The sequence below is a fragment of the Tupaia chinensis genome, unplaced genomic scaffold, assembly GCF_000334495.1.
Source record: "Tupaia chinensis unplaced genomic scaffold, TupChi_1.0 Scaffold000139_1, whole genome shotgun sequence".
NCBI lineage: Eukaryota > Metazoa > Chordata > Mammalia > Scandentia > Tupaiidae > Tupaia > Tupaia belangeri.
In genome coordinates, this window is record NW_006159609.1 from 1,454,750 (window position 1) to 1,475,449 (window position 20,700).

General features: G+C 38.1%; 1 protein-coding gene and 1 pseudogene across 4 annotated transcripts in view; both read right to left on the reverse strand.

Annotated features, from left to right (window-relative positions):
* LOC102490415 (ubiquitin carboxyl-terminal hydrolase 7 pseudogene) overlaps positions 1 to 413 on the reverse strand; it is a 2,427-nt pseudogene extending 2,014 nt beyond the window's left edge.
* Positions 414 to 5,299: 4,886 nt separating this feature from the next.
* TMEM135 (transmembrane protein 135) overlaps positions 5,300 to 20,700 on the reverse strand; it is a 308,283-nt gene continuing 292,882 nt past the window's right edge. For all 4 annotated transcript variants that reach the window (XM_014586438.2, XM_014586439.2, XM_014586440.2 and 1 more), the window contains 7 exons: positions 19,510 to 19,579; positions 16,137 to 16,304; positions 14,037 to 14,100; positions 12,822 to 12,898; positions 10,588 to 10,686; positions 9,762 to 9,829; positions 5,300 to 7,294 (listed from right to left, as the gene is read on the reverse strand). In XM_014586438.2, the coding sequence (XP_014441924.1) occupies positions 7,162 to 7,294; positions 9,762 to 9,829; positions 10,588 to 10,686; positions 12,822 to 12,898; positions 14,037 to 14,100; positions 16,137 to 16,304; positions 19,510 to 19,579 (679 nt within the window). In that variant the 3' untranslated portion in view covers positions 5,300 to 7,161. The remainder of the gene's footprint in view (positions 7,295 to 9,761; positions 9,830 to 10,587; positions 10,687 to 12,821; positions 12,899 to 14,036; positions 14,101 to 16,136; positions 16,305 to 19,509; positions 19,580 to 20,700) is intronic.

Genomic DNA, 20,700 nt, shown 5'->3' on the forward strand with positions numbered 1-20,700 from the left:
TAACGGGGCTTTGCTGGTGGGTCACCGGCGTCTCTAGCCTCCTCCTCCATGTCCTTGGGCTTGCTCAGTTGCTGCTCCCCACTTTCTGCTATTGCTGCTGCTGGTGGTTCTTATCTGCAGTGGCTTGGGCCTTGCCTGAGGCCCCTGGCCAGGGATATGGGGCCCAAGGCATTGTTCTAAATGCTTCTTCCATTTACTTTATTTCATCCTCTCAACTACTGTGCGCTCTGTTTAATAAAGGAAGACATGCAGAGATGAAGGAAGTAGGTCAGGGCACACAGTTAGCAAGAGGCAAGGCCAGTCTGTGTCTGCATGAAGGTCACAAGGGACCGATCTGGGTCTGCTCCTGCTCTCCCCAGTAAAACCTTTATGCAGCAAACACCCCTTGGTTTCTCATCCAGCCATTCCCCCATGCTGGTCTACTGTGCTTGAAGTCTTAGTAGAAGAAGCTTAGGTTAAGTTAGGAAAAGCAGTTCAAAGAGAAATCTAGAGACAGCACTCTGGTGGCATTGTAGGGAAGAGAAGTGTAACTGTCCTCTTGGGGAAGATGAAAAGGAAATGGGGACTTGGGGGAGTGTGCAGGCTGGGGCCAGACAGCAGGCGTCCCCTCTGACGTCAGGAGGCCAGCCTCGCCAACGTGCCCTCATGGCTCTCAGAGCACTGCGGCTACGAGGAGAGCACTGGCCTGACTCCTGCGATGAGAAGGCAGCCAGTAGGGAAAAGCAAGGCTCAGGGCTCTCCTGGCCTGCAACTCCGGGATTAGTGACTTGAGTCTTAGGGCAGAATTTATCTTCGGTAGTTCTAACTTCCTGCTATTCTTACTTTCATACCGAAAAGATCACTTACTAGGTATACAGGCATTCAAAAAAATACTGAAAACTATTCCTAATTGAGTGGCATCTTTATAATAATCAATCCCTTAAATTGCCCCCAGAAAATCTGAACCTGTCTGCAATTGATATGGGTCACTTCACCAGGGTAGGGTTAATATGGTCAAATTGCTTATGTTTTTCAGTTGATGATTCTCACACTCACAAAGCCCGGTGACCAGTCACCATATGCCTGCTGCGTTTCAGAAATTCTCAGGTGCTGGCAAAGATCTCCTTTGGAGCTTATTCTCCAGCAGGGGGATTTATTTATGCCAAACATTAGACATTGAGTACCCACCTATCCCCTAGTGCCCACCTAGTAGGATCCGTAGACAGTTATGCAATAAATGTTTCCGTAGAGGCTATATTTCCGATTATGAACAAGTAGGTGAACTGATAAGCCATATTAGGGAGGAAAGGCAAACCCAGGGGGCTGCAAGCCCAACCACTGAGGATGCTTTAGCTGAGAGACCACAAGGCTGGACAAAGCTGTGACCATCACAGAACTCCGTAGCGGAACTAGAGCAACCACTTCAGGAAAGTGTGAAATCTAATCAACTTGATGATACAATCTGTCCCAGCCCATCGCCTTCACCCCTAGGTATACAGTCCACGCCCTCTGGGTGAAAGGCATCCAGAGCCAGATCTGAGAATGCTAATGGTAGCATTTTTATAATAGTCTCAAACGGGACATGGCATATTCAGAACACGGGACAAAATGCAAATAAACACATCATTAGCTACACACACACAGTAGTAATCTAAAGCTGAACGAAAACCAAATACAAAAGAGTATGTTATGCATAATTCCATTTATATACTGTTCGGTAAGTAGTCAACGCAATCTCTAGTGCTTGGGAATCCCCCTTACGGCAGGAGTGGTTATTTCAAAAAGGACAGTGATTTTTCTTTGGTGAGGGCTGTAATTTCAGGAGGGTACAAAATAGGCTTCTTAGGTTCTGGAAACACTCTACGTCTTAAATGTGATATGCAATACACCCCCCCACCCCCCCACGCATATGTATGTATGTATGTATATATATACTGAAGATAGTTATTATACCTTCAACTCCAGAGTTTCCACTTAGTTCTTCTTTAAAGGTAAATCTATTATCTTTTTAATTTTTTTTTTTTAGTTTATAATTTTGTACTTACATTTAATACAGTATATATAGACATCTACAAATAATACCTACTATTGCACATTAAATACACACACATATATGGAGGTCTATCCATACAAAGGATTACTATTCAGCCTTAGAGAGGAAGGGTACACTGACATTTGCTGAACCTCAAGAACATTAAGCTAAGTGACACATCAGGGCCCAGCCACAGTGGTGCAGACGTCAGAGCACCGTGGCGCAGTAGGAGAGCCATAGGGAAGGCCTGGGGTTTGGGTCCTGCACTGACCTGAACATGCTGGGTATGCCCATGGGAGTCCCCTCCCCACTGCTATCCTGGCTGGCGAGTGGGATCACAGTGTGATGAGACCCCATTGGGGGTTCTCCTCTCTCTCAGGAAATAAACAAAAAATAAAAAGTACTAAGTAAAACCAGACACAAAAGGACAAGTATGATACCGTTTATATAAAAATATCTAGAACAAGCAGATTCACGAAGTTGAATGTACGTGCTGCCAATGGGAGAGGGGCAGGGAAATGGGTGGCTGTTGTCTAATGCAGGAGTGCCCAGTCTGGGGCTGCAGAACAGTACTGGTCTTTGGCCTGTTGGGGTCCAGCTGGCTGCTTGGTGGAGAGAAAGGAAAGGTGGAGGGTGAGGGGTGGCAGGTGGCTCACGGAGAGCCAAGTCAGTGAGGCTCTGTCTGTCTGTAGCTTCTCCCCATCTCTTGTGCTGCTGCTGAGTCCGCCTTCTGTCTGCTCAGCAGTGGTATTGGAGTCTCATGAGAATCTCATAATTCTGCTGTGTGGTTGTTTTGTTGTATATGGCAGTGTGATAGCAGTGGAAATGGGGACCATGGTGGATATGGCGTGCTTGAGTCATCCTGGGACCAATCCCCGCTTCCTCTGCCTAGTCCAAAGTGGGATTGTCTTCCACAAGGTCGGTCCCCGGAGCTGGGAGGGTTGGGGGTCACTGGTCTAATAGGTATAGAGTTTTTGCTATGATGAAAATGTTTTGGAAATACTGTAAATAATAGTGATGCCAACACAACAGTGTGAATACATCTAATGCCATTAAATTATATACTTAGAAACAGTTACTAAGGGTGTCAGATGGTGGTTCAGTGATAAAATATGGTGCTCTGCAAGGCAATTCCACGTGGGAATATTCCCAGTTCAAGTCCAGAGCCCTCCCTGATTATGCGGGTACTTGCATATTCCTCTGATTGGGGGCTGGCTGAAGGAAGGAGTAGGGTGTTCAGACGTCAGGGGTGCTGGTCTGCTCTCTTTCAGTCGGTCTCATTCATGGAAGATATACATTAAAATAGTGGTTAAAATGGCAAATTTAATGTTAAGTATAGCTTATCACAATAAGAAATGAAGTGATCCTCAGGGCTGGTTGATGTGGTGGTTGAGAAAACTGCATCCCACCTGTCCAACTTCATGGTTCGAGTTCTGGACCTGGAAGCTTCAAAAACATGCCAGGTGCGTGTGTGCATATATCCAAATTCTGAGAGGAGGTTGGAGGAAAGAGGAGTGCAGCATAGCCATACCTTCTGGGGAGCTTTCTACCTTCTCTCTCCCTCTGGTGAATGCACACACCCTGTGGCAAATTTTAAAAAAGAAAAAAGTAAGTGTGAGCCTCAAAACAAAAACAAAAACAAAAAGAAACGAAACACACACACACACACACAGAGAAAAACACACACAAAAAAAAACCCAAAAAACAAAACTGCTTGGTTCCAGCACAAAAGACATGTTTATGCAAGATGAAAGTAGATTCTAAAATCTGAGAGCAAAGAATAAAAAGATAAAATTCTAAAATAACAGAAATAAATGAAGGCAAAAAACTAAACTAGATTCAACTAAGTAACAACTATGTTTACAGATTAACAAAAAAGTTACACAAGCCAACATAAAATTAATGAAGATAACTGAACCAGAGGTACTATTTCAGAAATAAATAATAAAATGGACACAAACTATTTTTAATGCCAGAAGGCACCTGTGCATACCAGAGAGAGAGGGACACCTGGTGGGGCCTGGTCACATAGCAGTCCCTTTTTGTCCACGTCTCTCCATCCTGTCATGATATGCACATATGTTGAGTATATTTTTTAAGAAGTTGCTAGGGCCAGAATTCAAACATCAGTCGGCCATGTGGGATCCACCCCTTTCCACAGTGTTTACCCCCTGAACTATAGGGTCAACATGACGTATTATTTGACAAAAAACTGATAAGAATTTAATAGATATGTTATTTTTTCTTTTTTCTTTTTTTTGAAGAGATATTTTTGTTATAGGACGCGTGCTCTTGCCAGACAGACAGACAGAGACAGAGAGACAGAAAGTGACAAATCACACCCCCAGGGGGATGGCCACGCCACAATCCCTTCTCCTCCATTCTCCTCTAGGGATCTTAGGCATGCATGCACATGCGCCTGGTATGAGTTTAAGCCACTGGGTCCAGGATGCAAACTGAGGTCGACTACATGGGAGTCCAGCGACATAGCCGTTATGCTAACTGCTGGTCCCTAGATATGTTATCTTTTAACCTCAACCTTTTTTTTTTTTTTTTTAAGAGAGATTTTTGCCATAGGGTGTGTGAGCTTACCAAAGAGAGATAGAATGCAAGAAGTCACCCCCTCCCAGAGGGATGGCCATGCTGCAATTCCTTCTCTTCCATTCTCCTCTCAATATTTTGGCCACTCATGCACACACGCCTGGCCTGAGTTTTAAGTTGCCAGGTCCAGGACTTGAACCACGGTCAACTATGTGGGAGTCCAGCAACGTAACCATTATGCCATCTGGTGGTCCCTCGAAACCTCAATCTTAACTTGGTGGATACTAGTGCTAGGATTTTATTAATACAGGAAATAGCAGTAAAACAACCAGAAATACTATTGACTCAAATGCACTGTTTCCAATCTACATAAAGATGTCAGAAAGGCATATTATTATTTATGGTAATTAGTTACGGAGGAAACTTACCATACACATGGTTTCTTCAGAATATAAATGAATTAAAAAACATATTATGGAATAAAGAGATCTATTTGAGTTTATTTATGGGCCAAGTTGTTAATCAGTATCTGACTGATGAGAGGTAGGAGGACATTCATTTCTTCTCTCTTCGGGAACGTGGTTTCTTTGTATTTTCTCAAACAATACTTTGCAGTGTCACACTGTAAGTTATTCATTCAAGCTCCACCTCCTTCACTGTATTCTGCCTCATGATGGCTATTTCATTTTACATTCTATATAAAATCTCGAAAATGACTATGTGTTTTTAAAAAGTCATAGACATACACCTTTTTGACCAGCAAAATTTTACTAAACAATCTCAGCAAATTTCAGAATCTGTCTTTCAATATCACAGTCTTTCAATGTCAACAAAAACAATAACTTACAAACTTTTTTTTAAAACAGAAAAATATAAGCATGATTTCTGAATAGAGCAAGATGAGGTGCAGGTAGCAATGCTATCTCAGTGCTTTAATACTTCATTTTTAAAGTAAACACGGCACCAATTATTTTGATTACAGCGAATAAAAAACCTTAAGTTTGTTAAACGGTTTTGAAGTCTGAAACCAAAATGATCCTTAAACAGTATTGCCAAATGGACAAGTCAGTTCTAAAAATCACAATGCATATTAGTGACCAAATTAAAGTGGCTCTGTGTTACCATGGTTCCAGAGTCTACCTTTTGTTGAGTTTCGTTTTGCCACGACAACTGAGGATAGGATTACATACAACCGCAAGTACACAGGGCTTGACGAAATCAAATATGGGGGATTAAGCACTTTTAAAATCTAGGTTATAATTTCTTTTGCAACACAAGTTCTGCGTAATTTACAATGGCCTACAAACTTTTCAGCAAAAAACAATTACATTAAAAAAATACCATCACCCCTATATGTAGACATCACAACCACTTAAGCCTCTTATGAACTTAGAAAAGTATAACTTTCCCTGAAAAACTCTAGTGATCCTATTTCAATCACAGCTGTTCTTACTTTCATAATCAGCAGTGACTATATTTTGTCACTTATATTCTAACAGTAAAAATGGTAACAGTGATTTTTGAAAAGGAGAATGGAAAACCTGGATTCAATGAGATGAAATGGACTTTTAAACAACCACTTAATTTTTCTTACGTTGTTTTTAGTTGTAAAAACATCCATTACATAGGTGACACAGTTGGGAGGGCATAAGCTGTCCAACTTGCAAAAATAACTTTTGTTCTATAGGATTTTGATCCCTTCTATAATAACAGCATACAAACCGAGCTTTGAGGAATTATGTCTTTATAAATGCAAACAAACACAATAAACCTACATGAGGTTAAAAGTTTTGTTTTTAAATATTTGTTTTTAAATATTCAAGTGTAATGCTTCAGTGAACAATTAAAATGTACAGTTCGACTATTGTCAGATGTATACATTTCCATTTGCCCTAACCTGCCATTAGTACACAGATTCACTGGGCTGTCAGAGCCCAGCTGGTCATGGAAAGAGATGATGTTATCAGTAGAAAAAAAAGAGCATGGATACCACGACCTTTATCCAAATGGTATGAGACCCACCTTTGCATCCCTGAAATATGAATGGCCACTTTCCCCAATTAAATTGCTCTATACTAAAGCAGCATTGTCTGTGGAGAGTTACCTCAAATCTATAGCACTTCACTACTACACACATCACTTCAAAAGTTAAAAAAAAAAAAAAATACAGACCAAATCCATGTACCCGTGATCCTTTGTAAATCCTAAAGTGTAGAAATATTCTTAGTTTCAACCAAGAATTATATTGGAATGAACTAAAGACATTGTTTAAAGTAATTTTAAGTGTACTCTTATTTCTTACTACATGTCTACACAGATTATTTAATATTGCTTGTGGACATAATTTAATCCATGATATATCATAATGTCAACTACTACAGTGATCCAGAATCAGATTCTGGCTACGGAGGAAGCTTAATTATTAAGCAACACCTTCCTAAAAAGCTTCTGTATTTCTGATTGGTAAGAAAAACAAACAAAAAAAGAACATCTTTCATTGAAGTAACACTGAAGTTCGAGCTTGAGCCCCCTTCTTTGTGTTCAAAGTAATTAACTCTTCTGGATAAAATGATGAAACATTTAGTTGCATTAATAAATGACAGTCATCTTCAAGAGAACTCTGTGGGCAACTCTGGTTTTACAGTTGTGTATCTTGGATCTAACTGGGGGATGAAATCCTGAAAGTGTTTAGATGCACCAGTACCAAAAACATCAAGGACTTTTCGGTTCATGACAGCAAATCTGCAAAACGGAACACAGGGAACAGTACTTAATGAAGTTTATAAAACAATGTGATTCATGGGAACCAGCAGTTAGCGTAATGGCTATGTCGCTGGACTCCCACGTAGTTGACCGCGGTTTGCGTCCCGGACCCGGTGGCTTAAAACTCACGCCGGGCACATGTGCGTGCGTGCCCAAGATCCGCTTTCTGTCTCTATGTCTCTCTCTGTCTGGCGAGCGCACGCGCCCTATAGTGAAAATCTGCCCCCCCCAAAAAAAACCAATGTGATTCATTTGATTGATCTTTCATGAAATGAAAAACAAACAGCAAACGTTGGCAAGGCAAAACTTAACAGCAACTAACTTAATGGCAGATTATAGGATCACATGGATATGTCAAGATTAATAATCTTTTTTTATTTAAAAAGATAATCCCTAGACCTGAAACCACTGAGATTATAATCATTAGTTTAAACCCTCGAAGAGTTCTTTCCAACTAGTCTGCATCTGGGTTCATTATTATTTTTCTGATGAATGAAATTACAGAAAAACAATGAACATGTCAACATTTACCAATGGGGCAAAGATGCTAAATGTAATATTTCTCGTTACTATTTTAGTATCATAATAAAAAGAAAACATATGTAAATGCATAAATATTTAAAGATTAAAAAGCAAATGGCATTAATGGTTTTTAAATTTCTGACAGACTCAACAGAGTAGACTCCCATCCTCCTCAGGTTGTCTGTCACCTAATCTAAGAGCGGTGACATTTGAAAATGTGCAGGATGACCCTCTGCCAGTCCACGAGGACTTCCTTTATGGAGAAGACAGCAAAATGAATTAGTTCTGAATCACTGGCCAGCATCATTTTTTCCAGAGCCAATAAATGTGACTTTTAGTTTTTTTCCAAAGTAAGTTCCCTTGTAAAATAGCTGACTGCTGAAATGCAGAAATGTGCAGAAAACTAAATGATTAAAATTATGATTAAACAATAATATAAAAAATGTATAATATCATGGCTAAGAGAAAGAATTCTGAAGAGAGACTCCCCAGCTTCTATCCCAGCTCCTTCATTTGTTAGCTGTGTGGCTTTGGCAAGCTATCCAACCCCTGTGTATCGCAGTTTCCTGTATGTAAAATGGGGACAACAGTACCCAGCTCACAGATCTACTTTAAGGATAAAGCATATGTATGTATGTATATTATATAGTGTATCTTAAAACTGTATCTGGGACATAGCACCATACAAGCATTTGCTATTATTATTATTATTGGTACAAATATGACTAGGAGCTGTGGGTTAGTGCGTGCCTGCTAAGTACTAAGTGCTACTGCGGATACCCTAATCTTCCACTGCTGTACAACATGTCATTACTGTTCCGTGGTAGAGAGGAAGCAATGGGCTCACGAGGGTAAATAACTTTCCACAGTGACAGCTGACGGTACCAAAGCTGCAGTCGAACTTATTTTGGACTCCAAAGCCTGTGCTCTTTGTATCGGGTCAAATTGGTTCCCCCCAAGTTAGTTTAGGTTCAGGGAAAATAAAGAATACGGCAGAAAAGGCAAGAGGAAAGTACACTTACAACATAAGCAAAAGAATATGGTAATTTTTCCAAAATAGAAATCAATTAGAGAGATTATCTTTAATGAAGATCTACTTAATATCCTTTTTTTAATTGCCAGAAGGCCTATGTGGTCATCAGAGGGAGGGGAAAATGTTTTCCCCAGTAGGGAGTGGTCACGTCACCACCACGCCACCTGCTGGTCCCCGGTTAATTTATTATTGAAGAAAACCTTTTTATAAATGTAGTATAGCCTGAGTATAACTGTAATAAAGTCTATAGTAATATACAGTAATGTCCTGAAGCTTCACATTCATTCAGTGACACCCAGAGCTAGTGCCAGTCCTGCAAGCTCTATTCATGAGTACCTTACACAGGTGTACCGTTTATCTTTCATACCATGCTTTTCCTATACCTTTTCTACAACATTAAAAACTCGCCTACAGCATTCAGTACAGTAACAGGTTTGTAACCTATGAGTGACAGGCTGTACCACCCAGCTGTGTAAGTACACTCCATGATGTTCATGGGATGATGAAGTTGTGTAATTACACATTTCTCAGATTGTGGCCCTATTGTTAAACAATGAATGCCTGGGGGGCAGCAGATGGTGTAGTGGTTTTATTACTGGACTTCCACATGACTGGCTGTGGTTTGAGTCCTGGACCTGGACTCATGCTTGAAACTCATGCCGGTAAGTGTGCATGCACGCCCAAACTCACAAGAGGAGAATGGAGGAGAAGGAATTGCATCATGGCCATCCCTTCTGGGGAGTAATTTCTCACTTTCTCTCTCACTGTCTCTTTCTCTCTCCTAGGCAAGTGCACTGTCCTAAGGTAAAAACCTCTTAAAAAAAATGCCTATCTGTATTCTTAAGAAAATTCCTTTTTTTCTATAGCAATTAAACCATCTTGGTCACTTACCTGCCCTTGGTGAGTCTTAATAGGAACTTCCAGTAAGATGGTCGCAAGGTCTGAACTTCCATGACAGCCTAAAATTGTTCAGAGTAATTTTATCTTAATCTTTGCTACTCATATTGTTAAAAGGATAGTGACAATAATAATAAAAACATGTATTGTATTTAACAATTGCTATTAATATTAGAGTCTTTCTAATATGTCCTTAAATAGAAATGCTGCTTCTGAAATAATAATTGAGTGAATAGTTATCCGAAAGTATTCACTGTGTACCACCCATTAGATAGGTGGCACTCCACTTGTTTTAATGAGTTTATCAACCTGGCAGCATTCCTGTCAGAAAGAACAAATCAAAGCTCTCAGAAAAACTCTGCAGTAGCCCTAAAACCATTAACATCAATAATGATTACAGAATTTAAGGAGATGAGACAATGCTTCTATTAAACTAGTCATCGCCTATCCCCTAGTCCCCTAAATAATATTGGAAAAATGCAGTTATTCATATTTATGTCAGGTATCTTTTTCTCTTTAAGAAGTATCATTAAACTGGGGCATTCTACATAAGGAGTGCCATAGTAATTTATCTATAAATTGTACTCTATTGGAACCTAAAAATTGGTATGCTCATAAAACAGGACCTGGCCCATTAAGTAGCATGTTTAATGATTTGAAACTTGCAAACTATCTTGCTGAAAAAAACAAAACAAAACAAAAAAGAAGCATAAAATGTAATAAATGGAAATGTTCCTAGGCTTTTAATTTTCCTCCATTGGTTTAATGTACATTAGAAACAGAAATCAGGCTATTTTGCATTTCAAAAAGCTATACTTACTGCCTGGAAGCAAATTGCTGTAGAAATGGAATAGATGATCGTATCTGCATGAGGAAAATAGGGAACCTTCCCTGCTTCGATACCTTTGAAATACATTGTCTGCAAAACAAGCAGAATGTCAGAGTCAGAAGAAAACAAACTTAAACAGCGGTAATACAAAGCTTGAGCAGCGTGTTCTCTACCTATGACTGTTTTCTACCTCTCCAAATCCTAATTTCCTTTTAGAGCTCAAATCAAAGGTCACATCTTCCATGACAGTATTAAGTGTCAGCCTTTCTCTTTCTTTTATTCCTTTGCTGCAAACCTCAATGTAAGCAGCAGTGCTTTTCTACGAAATTCAATAGCACTTTACTAGACTGCTTTTAGGTTATTTATTCTTCAGTGCTTGTTACACAGTATTCAGGGTCCTCTCTTCACTGCTAGATCTATTCATTCCTTCATTATTCAGTAAACATTTAGTGGTGTCAACTGTATGTTGGGTACTGGACAAGGGACTTAAAAATGACTAAGTCCCTTGGGCCAGCAGGTGTCATGGAGGTTAAGGTGGCTGGATCTCACACGGCCAGTGGCACAGTTCAAGTCCAGGACCAAGCAGCTTGAGAATTATGCCAGATACATGTGGAAGTGTGTCCAAAATCCCATTAGGAGAATGAAGGAGGACTGCAGCATGGCCATTCTCTCTGAGGTGGGGAAGGGGGTTGGGGGGAAGTGAATTCTCTTTTCTTCTCTCTGGTGACTGCAAATGCCCAAGTACAAAAACTTTTTTAAAAAATTGTTTTTAAAAAGGCCCCAGCTGTGTTGGTACAGGCAGTAGGAAAGCTGGTCAGAATGCTGGAGGCCACATGGGAAGACTGGATCCCCATCCTGGGTCTTTCTTGGACCTGACTATGGATACGCTCCCATGATCCAGGCTGGCTGTAGGACTTGGGGAGAACAGCAACATGACCACCCTGTCAAAGTAAGGTGCCTCTCTCTCTCTCACTCTGCAAGAAAATAAACTTTTAAAAAGTGAACAAAATGAGGCCAGCAGGTGGAATAGTAGTTAAAGTACTGGATTCTAACATGGCCATCTGCAGCTTAAGTTCTGGAATGGAGACTTAGAGGTGTATGTGCACGCTTGGCCAAAATCCCAGAAGGAGGCTGGAGAAGGGACTGCAGTGTGGCCAATTCCCCTGGGGGTGATTTCTCACTTTTCCTCTCACTATCTCTGTCTCTTTCTATCAAACACATGTGCCCTAGCGCAAACACCTGGGGGGAAAAAAGGAAAACATGTAAAAATAAAATCTGTAATCCTAGCATTAAATTGAAAATAGTGCTATATTCCAAATATATTTTCTCTTCCCTCACAAAGAAAATGGGGAAAAAAAGGATTCTTTAGCTCTGTTTACTGGGAAAGCCAAGAAACAAGGCCTGGGAGTACCCTGAAAAAGACATTTATGAGATAATCAGAGAAGATGCAAACTCTAACTAGACCTATGATAATATTAAGGAATTAACCTTAATGTATGATGATGGAATTGCAGTTATACTTTGGTGGTACCTGTTGAATTGTTTGTTTCATTTGTTTTTAAACAGCCTCTACCTTTTATTCCCTCCCTTCCTCCCTCCCTCCCTTCCTTCCTTCCTTCCTTTTGTGTGTGGAAAGGTTTTTGCTATAGGGTGCATATACTCACCAGAAAGACAGAGAGACAGAAAGCAAGAAATCACCCCTCAGAAGGAATGCCACACCTCAATCCCTTCTCCTCCATTCTCTTCTCGGAATCTTGGGCATGCACGCACGCACACATGCCCAGCATGAGTTTAAGCCACCAAGTCCAGGATTCAAACCACAGTCAACTACATAGGAGTCCAGCGACATAGCTACTACACCATCTGCTGGTCCCTCTATCTTTTATTCTTTAAAGAGTCTTTATCCTGTAACTTTTATGGATGAAATGATAAAATGTCTGGAATTGACTACAAAGTAACTCAGCGCATGGGGTTGGGGAGTCTATTGGCCAAATGCTGGTCACATTGAAGCTGCATGACAGACACTATTGTTTCTACACTTTTATAATCGAAAATAAGAAACATATGGAAAGAAAAAAAAAGAGCAATTGACTTAATAAACACTTTCCTAGGATTAGAATTTGCTTTCATCATTGGGATATATTTTTGCTGCTAAAATCATGAAGTAGTGGCTAAATAAGCTTTCTATCTTTTGGAACTATTCATATATAATAATGTTTGCTTACCTCCACCAATTTGGAAGCTAAATACATGGAAATAGTTGTGCTTTTATAAAACATCATTGATATACCTGCCAAAAATCCTGAAACAACAAATAAGAAAAAACTGATCAGATTGCCAAGTATTTCTTTGCTATTAAGTCATCAGAAATGCTAATCCACTTAAACAAGAAAGAATTGATTTATAGCACTGTCTCTTGTTATAACAGGGTCAAGAATGCAAAACACCTTATGACACTGAAATCAGGTGAATTCTTAATGTCACATAATTTTAAATTTTAAAAAATGGACATTCAGGTATAATTCATGTATAAAAAGAAACTTAACAATTCAAAGTTAACTTTAAAAATAGCAGTGGTCTTGACAAATAGAACAATTTGAAAAATAATTTTGGGCCAGCTGAGTTGCATGGTAGCAATAGTCTACCTGCTGGATCCACAGGGAAGATCAGGGAGGTTCCCTGGCTAACCTGTACACACTGGGCATGCCTGCCGGTGGCCCTGGCTAACTAGGAGGCCGGAGGGTCAAGGTAGTGGGGTGAGACCCTGTTGAGGGTGCTTTTTTTCTCTAGTTTACTCTCATAAAAAGTAAACTTAAAAATGATAACTGCCTTCTAAAAATTTTTTTTCAGTGGAATATTTATCTATTCTCCTAGTAGTTCTATTATTTTTTGCTATTATCATCACACTTCTTTCAATAGCAGTGCCTTCACTCTACAAATGGAAAACCAAGGGAGAGGGTGAACTATTAATAGTAAGATTACTGCTCATAAATACCTGATAACCCATGTAGTCATCTTAAGCAGCACACTTTTTTTGCACTTACAGAAAATGACCTTCAATTTTATTTTTATAAAATGATTAAGTTCCCTTTAAAATGATTAAAACATTATTTTCCAGTGGCAAAAAATAGTTTTATAAGAAATCTGCTTGACTTTCCCTTACTCATTTATATAGTTTAAGTCGTTATGATCTGTTGTGACACATTCTTGAATATCCGGCCTGTAACAGAGCAGATACCCAAGTCTTTACATTGCCAACTCAAATACCAAATGGCAAGAGGGCTTTGATATGTTCAATTTTACAAATATTTGGACAAATGCCTCAATAGGGATTTTACTTTTTACTCTAGGAGAGAAAGGAAGATTCATAGGAACTAGATGAGTTTGGAAGCTCCTTCTGGTTCATCCCTAACACTGGGTGATACAATAGTCATCATTACCAGCTATAATAGCATGAAGTTCATCATCCAGGTTTCTGACCCAGCGCAGGAAGCAACTAGTACCCTGTTTTAAGAAAATACAATGCCTTCAGTTATTCCATTTCTATGAAAAAAAAAAAAAAGAAAATAGTTGTTTTTAACTGTAATGAGTGACTGATTAGATGTCCCTGGAGGCAAATTAGTGACCTTATCTAAATCAAACAGAAGATAAAATTGGGGAAATTATGAACAATAATCTGTAATATAGTTACTGCTCTGGATAAACATTATTGAAGAATTCTACAGAATACTTTATTGTACTGATTTTTCTAAACAAATCCATAAATTGCTCTTTATTTTTTTATTGCATTCCTCAAATACTAGGAAAGTGTCACTCATTCTACAAAGAAGAGCAGTTAAACTATAAATCTGTTAAGTCAGTATTCTATATCCAGAGAAAATATTTTCTAATATTGAAAGTGAAATAGATACTTTTCCCAAACAGATACAAGTAGAGATAATTTAGAAGCAGTAAATCTGAGAATAGAAATACTAAAGGTAGTTCTTCAAGTATATGATACCAGAAAAAAATTTAATCTATACAACCAAATCAAGAGCTCTAGAAATATGTGCATTTTCTTCTTAAATTGCTCTGAAAGTGAATTAACTGTCTAAAGCATAGGACAGTGCACTGGAGCTACTAGCCGCATCAGGTCTAACACCTGTGTTTATATAGCTCAGGAGCAGTAGTGGTTTTTACAATTTTAAATGGATACAAAATAAGTACAAATAATAATATTGGTGACATGGGGAAATTATATGAAATTCCAGTTACAGTAGGATATAGTTTTATTGGAATACAGTCATGCTTATTCATTTATTTGTTGTCTATGGCTACTTTCATACCATAACAGCGGAGCTGAGTAGTTGTGACAGGGACAACATAGTCACAAAGCCTAAGATATTTATTATTTCGCCCTTAACAGAAAAAGTTTGGTGACCCCTGGTCTAAAGCAAAACTACTAACGCTGTTCTGTGGAGTTCATAAGGTCTAATAAGAGTACAAAGAATGGGAAGGAGGAGTTAGAGGTAAAGCTGTGTGTTCTTACACTAGATGTGAAGTGACATTATTAAGATTGGCTAAGAAATTTAAAATATATAACTGTTAAGGCAACCATGAAATTAAAAAAAAATACAAATAATAAGCCAATAGTGAAGAATGAATGGAGCCACAGAAAAAATATAATCTATCCAGCAGTGGAAAAAAGGGATTAAGAAAAAAATAGAGGAAATACAAAACTAGCAACAAGGCAGATTTTAAATTCAACCATATTGTAAGTACATTAATTGTAAACAGTCTAAACAATTAAAAATGATGGTCAGACTGGATAGAAAAGTTGGTATGAGCTGTCAGGGGTGCTTATCTGTACTCTTCCCTCACTCTCATAAAGGGATAAACTTACGTTTAAATACTACAACGTAAGAACTTAAAAAGAATGTGAATATAAACATTTCATTACCAGTAATCTATACTTAATTCTTGCATATTCTCCATTTCTACTTTTTATGAGTAAACTTTTTTATAAAATGATGCATGACTATTTTATCATCTAATTTTCCCAGCAGTAATTTTGAGTATAACAATGATAAAAGGTACATATGTGTATGTGGATATATATGTGTCTGTGTATGTGTTTGTACTGTGTGTGTGTATACACGCATATGTATAAAAATGTTACCTTGGAAACTGTAGTAGGAATACTGAGGGAGAGAAGAGGGAAAATAAAGTATTGCTTATATGAGCATAACAGAAAATATTTGTCACTTTTGACAATGAAATATCGGAAAATTCTATTTTCTGAGTATCTATATATTAAAAAAGAAGTTAGTCTTTGAGAACATTTAATATTAAATGTGCATATTAAGTAACATTTTAAAATATTTTTTAAATTTCTCCAACCTTACCTCCCAGTATTCCTGTCTATATTGAGTGATGTTGAGATATTTATGAATACTCCAAAAAGAAGCGTTAAAAAAAAAGATGAATTAAGGCCATTTCTCATTCTAATAATAGCCATGTTATTTATTTTCCATTTTTCTTTCTTCTTATGAAAATCTTACCTTGTATATGCTAACAAAAGAGCCAAGAAAAGCTCCGAGCTGGAAGTTTTCTTTATTGTAGAAGAGAGAAATTAGCCGAGATGGCTGTGTAAACAGATGCCTAAATGCGGAGGGGATTCGGAGGCAGCACTGGATCAAATATCCCACACTAAACATTCTGATAAAACCCTAGAGAAAGTTGGGAGAAAATTGATAGAAAATCTGATAGAATATGAATTTTAACATCTCAGAATCAAAACTCAAACAAATTTAACACAAGTTTATATCACAGCAGTTTTCAAAATAAAGTCTTAAAACCTCAAACAATAATTTTAAAACAATTACCTTAAAAATAAGGGTGAAATCTTGGAGTGAATATACTTGCTTTGATTTATAAAGACTTAAAGTCTCACAAGCATTGGTCAAGCTTGCCTATGCACCAAAATTCCATTTCTTGACACTTTGTTGACAATAATCAGGATTTTTAATTCCTAAACCACAAATGAGTTTTAGAAACAAAAGCACTGAAATTCCAAAAAAATAGTTAACAAAACCAAAGGCTTTTCAGGAAAAATGTTTTAGTTATTAGTACAAGTAGGGATTCTTTTGATAGGAAAATAATTTCATTATTTGTTTAGACCTTTGGTACTAACATTTTAAATGATCAGGTTAAAAGAATATTCCAGACAAAAATTTATACCTAGATTTTTATTCCTGTACTCAACTGTGTAAGGTTAAAGTATCTAACTTTAAACTTGAAAAAGCAAATCTGCTATAAATCCATTTGTTGCCACATTTCTGTGTATTCCCTGGGGAATTCATTTCAGTGTTTATAGAAATCTAGTTTAGGTGTCACTTAATATCAAGGGACTGAAATTTCAATTAGCACAAAGGTTAATGAAAAGAATAGTATTTTATACACCATTCAGTCACTACACTGTAATACTACTCTCCCATCCTCCTACTCCTCTCCTGCCCCCACTGGAATAGAAATGACTAAGTTCTAAAGGTCAAGTCTGTATTTTCCAGATCACATCTTTCTTTTCTAGAAAATACTGAGCTACTATGAGCAAACATTGGTTGATTTACCTTAAACTGCTTAGAATCTGGTTAATATATGGAAACTAAATTGTCCAATCAATTACTGTCAGCTATGCAACTGGCTTAACTGAAACTGAATAGTATTTGTTTAATGCATGAATGGGCACACTTTTATCTTGCCATGGATAATTTTATAACATTAACCTAATGATTCACGATCACAAATATGTTACAATCTTTTCATGCTATTTTCAAGAGATCCATTCACCCACCCTCTTGTGTATTCAGGAAATATTTGCTAAATGCCTATTAATGTGACAAGCATTACACGAGATGCTGGGGATACTGCGCCAAAAAGCACACAAAGTTCTTGCCTTCATGCTCAGTAGAGGAAAAGAAGTAAACAAATAAACCTAAAATAATTATAGATTATAATGTTATGAAGGAAATAATCAGGGCATTCGGATAGGAATGAAAGGCAGTCTATATTAGAGTGGTTAGAGGAGGATATTGAAAATATGACATTTAAATAGACCCCCAAAAGAAGGAACTAGCATTAGACAAACATTTCAGTTTGCATAGAAAGCACAAAACTAATAGAGTTTCGCAGACAAAAAGTTAGTGTGAGTGGTGTGTAGCAAGTTGAAGGGAATATAATTATGAATATTTATTCAGGGATATGATTTAACATGTGGTATAATAAGTCCCCAGAATAATAAGGTATACTATCAAAAACTTTACTAAATTTGGAATGCAAAGTTTGCATCCATGGGTATCCAAACAGTTTTACATTCATGAACTAATATTGCAAATTACCAAGTTTATAGTACTTACACATGTTCAAAAGAATCACTAGATTGTTTTCTTTGTTTGATAATTCTCACTTTCTCATATAACTAACTTCTTTTTTCTTTTTTTTGGACAGGTTTTTGCTATAGGGCATGTGTGCTTGCCAGAGACAGAAAGCGAGAAATCACAACCCAGGGGGGATGGCCACGCAGCAATCCCTTCTCCTCCTTTCTCCTCTGGGGATCTTGGGCACACATGCGCACGCGCCCCATGCGAGTTTAAGCCGCCAGGTCCGGGATTAGAACTGCAGTCAACTACGTGGAAGTCCAGCGACATAGCCATTAAACTAACTGCTGGTCCCATGACTAACTTTTTTTAAACTTCATCTTTCTCTATCTCAAATTTCTCAAATACCTCTGATTCAATTTCTCAAATGCCTCAAATTTAATCAGAATATGTCTCTTAGATTCCCTCCAAAAGTCTCCCTTTGAACTACGATCATATTCAGTTGAAAGGAATAACAACTTTTCAGGAGCCTGCAGAGTTTGAGAACACCAGCAATGTTGTTTTTTAAAATTTTTTACCAATTTAGAAGTACAGCAGAAAATCAAATCAGAAAGTGTATAAAAGAAGTCACTGAACAATTGGAAAAAATATTCTACTGCTCTTACCCTGGATCATGTCTTTGGGGATTCTGAAGGTGAGTCTGAGCTAGGAGAAATGCTGCTGTCAACATGGGGTCAGAGGCAATCACACTCATTAGTACTAATGTGGGATGGGTCTTCCCTTCTAGAGGGACAGTAAGGATGCTGTCTTTTAGGCTGTTGGACAACACTGCTCTTGTCATTGACTGAGCAGGGATTAGATCTTACAAGAACGAACATAAACTTTTAAAAGCAACAGAAATGTTAGAATACCATACAAAATGAAGGAACTTTGCAGGAGATGATGCCACCTGTGCCATACTGACTGCAATGAAAAGAGCTTTTTCTCTGGAGCTGGTGGTGATAAAGGGGAATCGGGGGGAGGGGGCATGCAGGAGGATCAGGGCTTGCGGGGGAGAAAATGTAAACGTATTAGGGAGCGGGGAAATCACGCCACTGGGCATAGCTAACTTAATGCAGAATAACTATGGACATACTCCAGTTACCTGGGTGCCTTAAAAATAAATGTAACAGCTTTACAAGTCCCAAAGCAAATGCCACTGTACCAGACTGTGCATGACACGCACAAGCGTGAGAGTGCTGACGCAGACACAGCACAGTCCTAGGGCCTTAACGGGGGCACCTTACAAAGTAGAAAGATTAATGACATCTTTCTTTTTTGTATTCTTTCCTACCTTGTAAGTTTTAAGTAAACTAAACAAGTTCATTTAAAATTTATCTAAGTTCCTAGCAAATGAATATTAAAACCTGAACGCTTATCTTTTCTCACAAATGTCTTCAGTCAAATGCAAAGGATGACAGCAATTATCAATGTTGACCTTTTGAAATGATTTCTTCATAAATAAGTTGTTTCTATACGCATTCCCCATTGTTAAGAAAGTAGATAATTTCATACTTACTTTTATGCAGTAAGCGATGCAGTTATCTTCATAGTGTTTACAACATCTATGCCTTGGTCCATGTTTGCATCTGAAGTTAAACCACAAAACCAGTTACAATCAAATGTATGTATGTGTACATACATTGAAAACTTTCTAACCAAAAAGAGAGAGAACAGCACCCGCTTTTTTCTGATATGCATTTTTTTTTCAGTGAGAAGCGGATGAATGTGCTCTTCAGAAAGAATCAGAAAGAGAGAGGGAAAAAGCGCCCCCCAATGGGGGATGGTCATACTAGAGTCCTTCCTACTCCATCCTGTTGGGACAACAGTCAAACTCTCTGAATGTGAAATAGAAAAAACACATTGTAAGTATTTGTGACTCAATACAAAAAATATGTATAGATTATCTATACACCCTGCCAAATCTTTTAGAAGTTTTAAATCACTTATTATAGAGTATAATAGTCATAAATCATCCATGAAGTCAGGATTCGAGCAAAAATCATAATGAGAATATGCTCAGGTTACAGGAATTTATACCTAATTATATTTCAGAGGAAACATCTGGAGAAGAAACATGATACAGTATTAAAATTCAAAATTCAGTTTTAAAATAAATACAAAATGAGAGATCACGTAGGAACTCAGAAGTAGGTTATCTGTGACATCACTGTAAACCACTTAACACTTAAGTTTTTAATAAACATTCCTGCGGAGAGGACTACTGTTCAAGACATGCTCATTTTAATCATTTGGTATATCGACTCCAGGACTATTTATTCACCCTAGGCATAGAAAAGTCAGAATATAAAACATGGTCTATCTAGCTCTCTCTGCTGTTCTCTTTGAAGGGGTAAGTAGTCTTTTTGACTTCTCCTAGACTGTACTTAATTATCTTTTTTTTTCTTCTTTTTTTTTTTTTTGAGAGTTTTTTTTTGCTATAGGGCACGTGCGCTCGCCAGACAGACAGAGAGAGACAGAGAGACAGAAAGCGAGAAATCACCCCCCAGGGTGGATGGCCACACCGCAATCCCTTCTCCTCCATTCTCCTCTCAGGATCTTGGGCACACATGCACATGCGCCCGGCATGAGTTTAAGCCACCGGGACCAGGACTCGAACCACGGTCGACTACATGGGAGTCCAGCGACATAGCCATTACATTCACTGCTGGTCCCTGTACTTAATTATCTTTATGGTTGGAACACATGA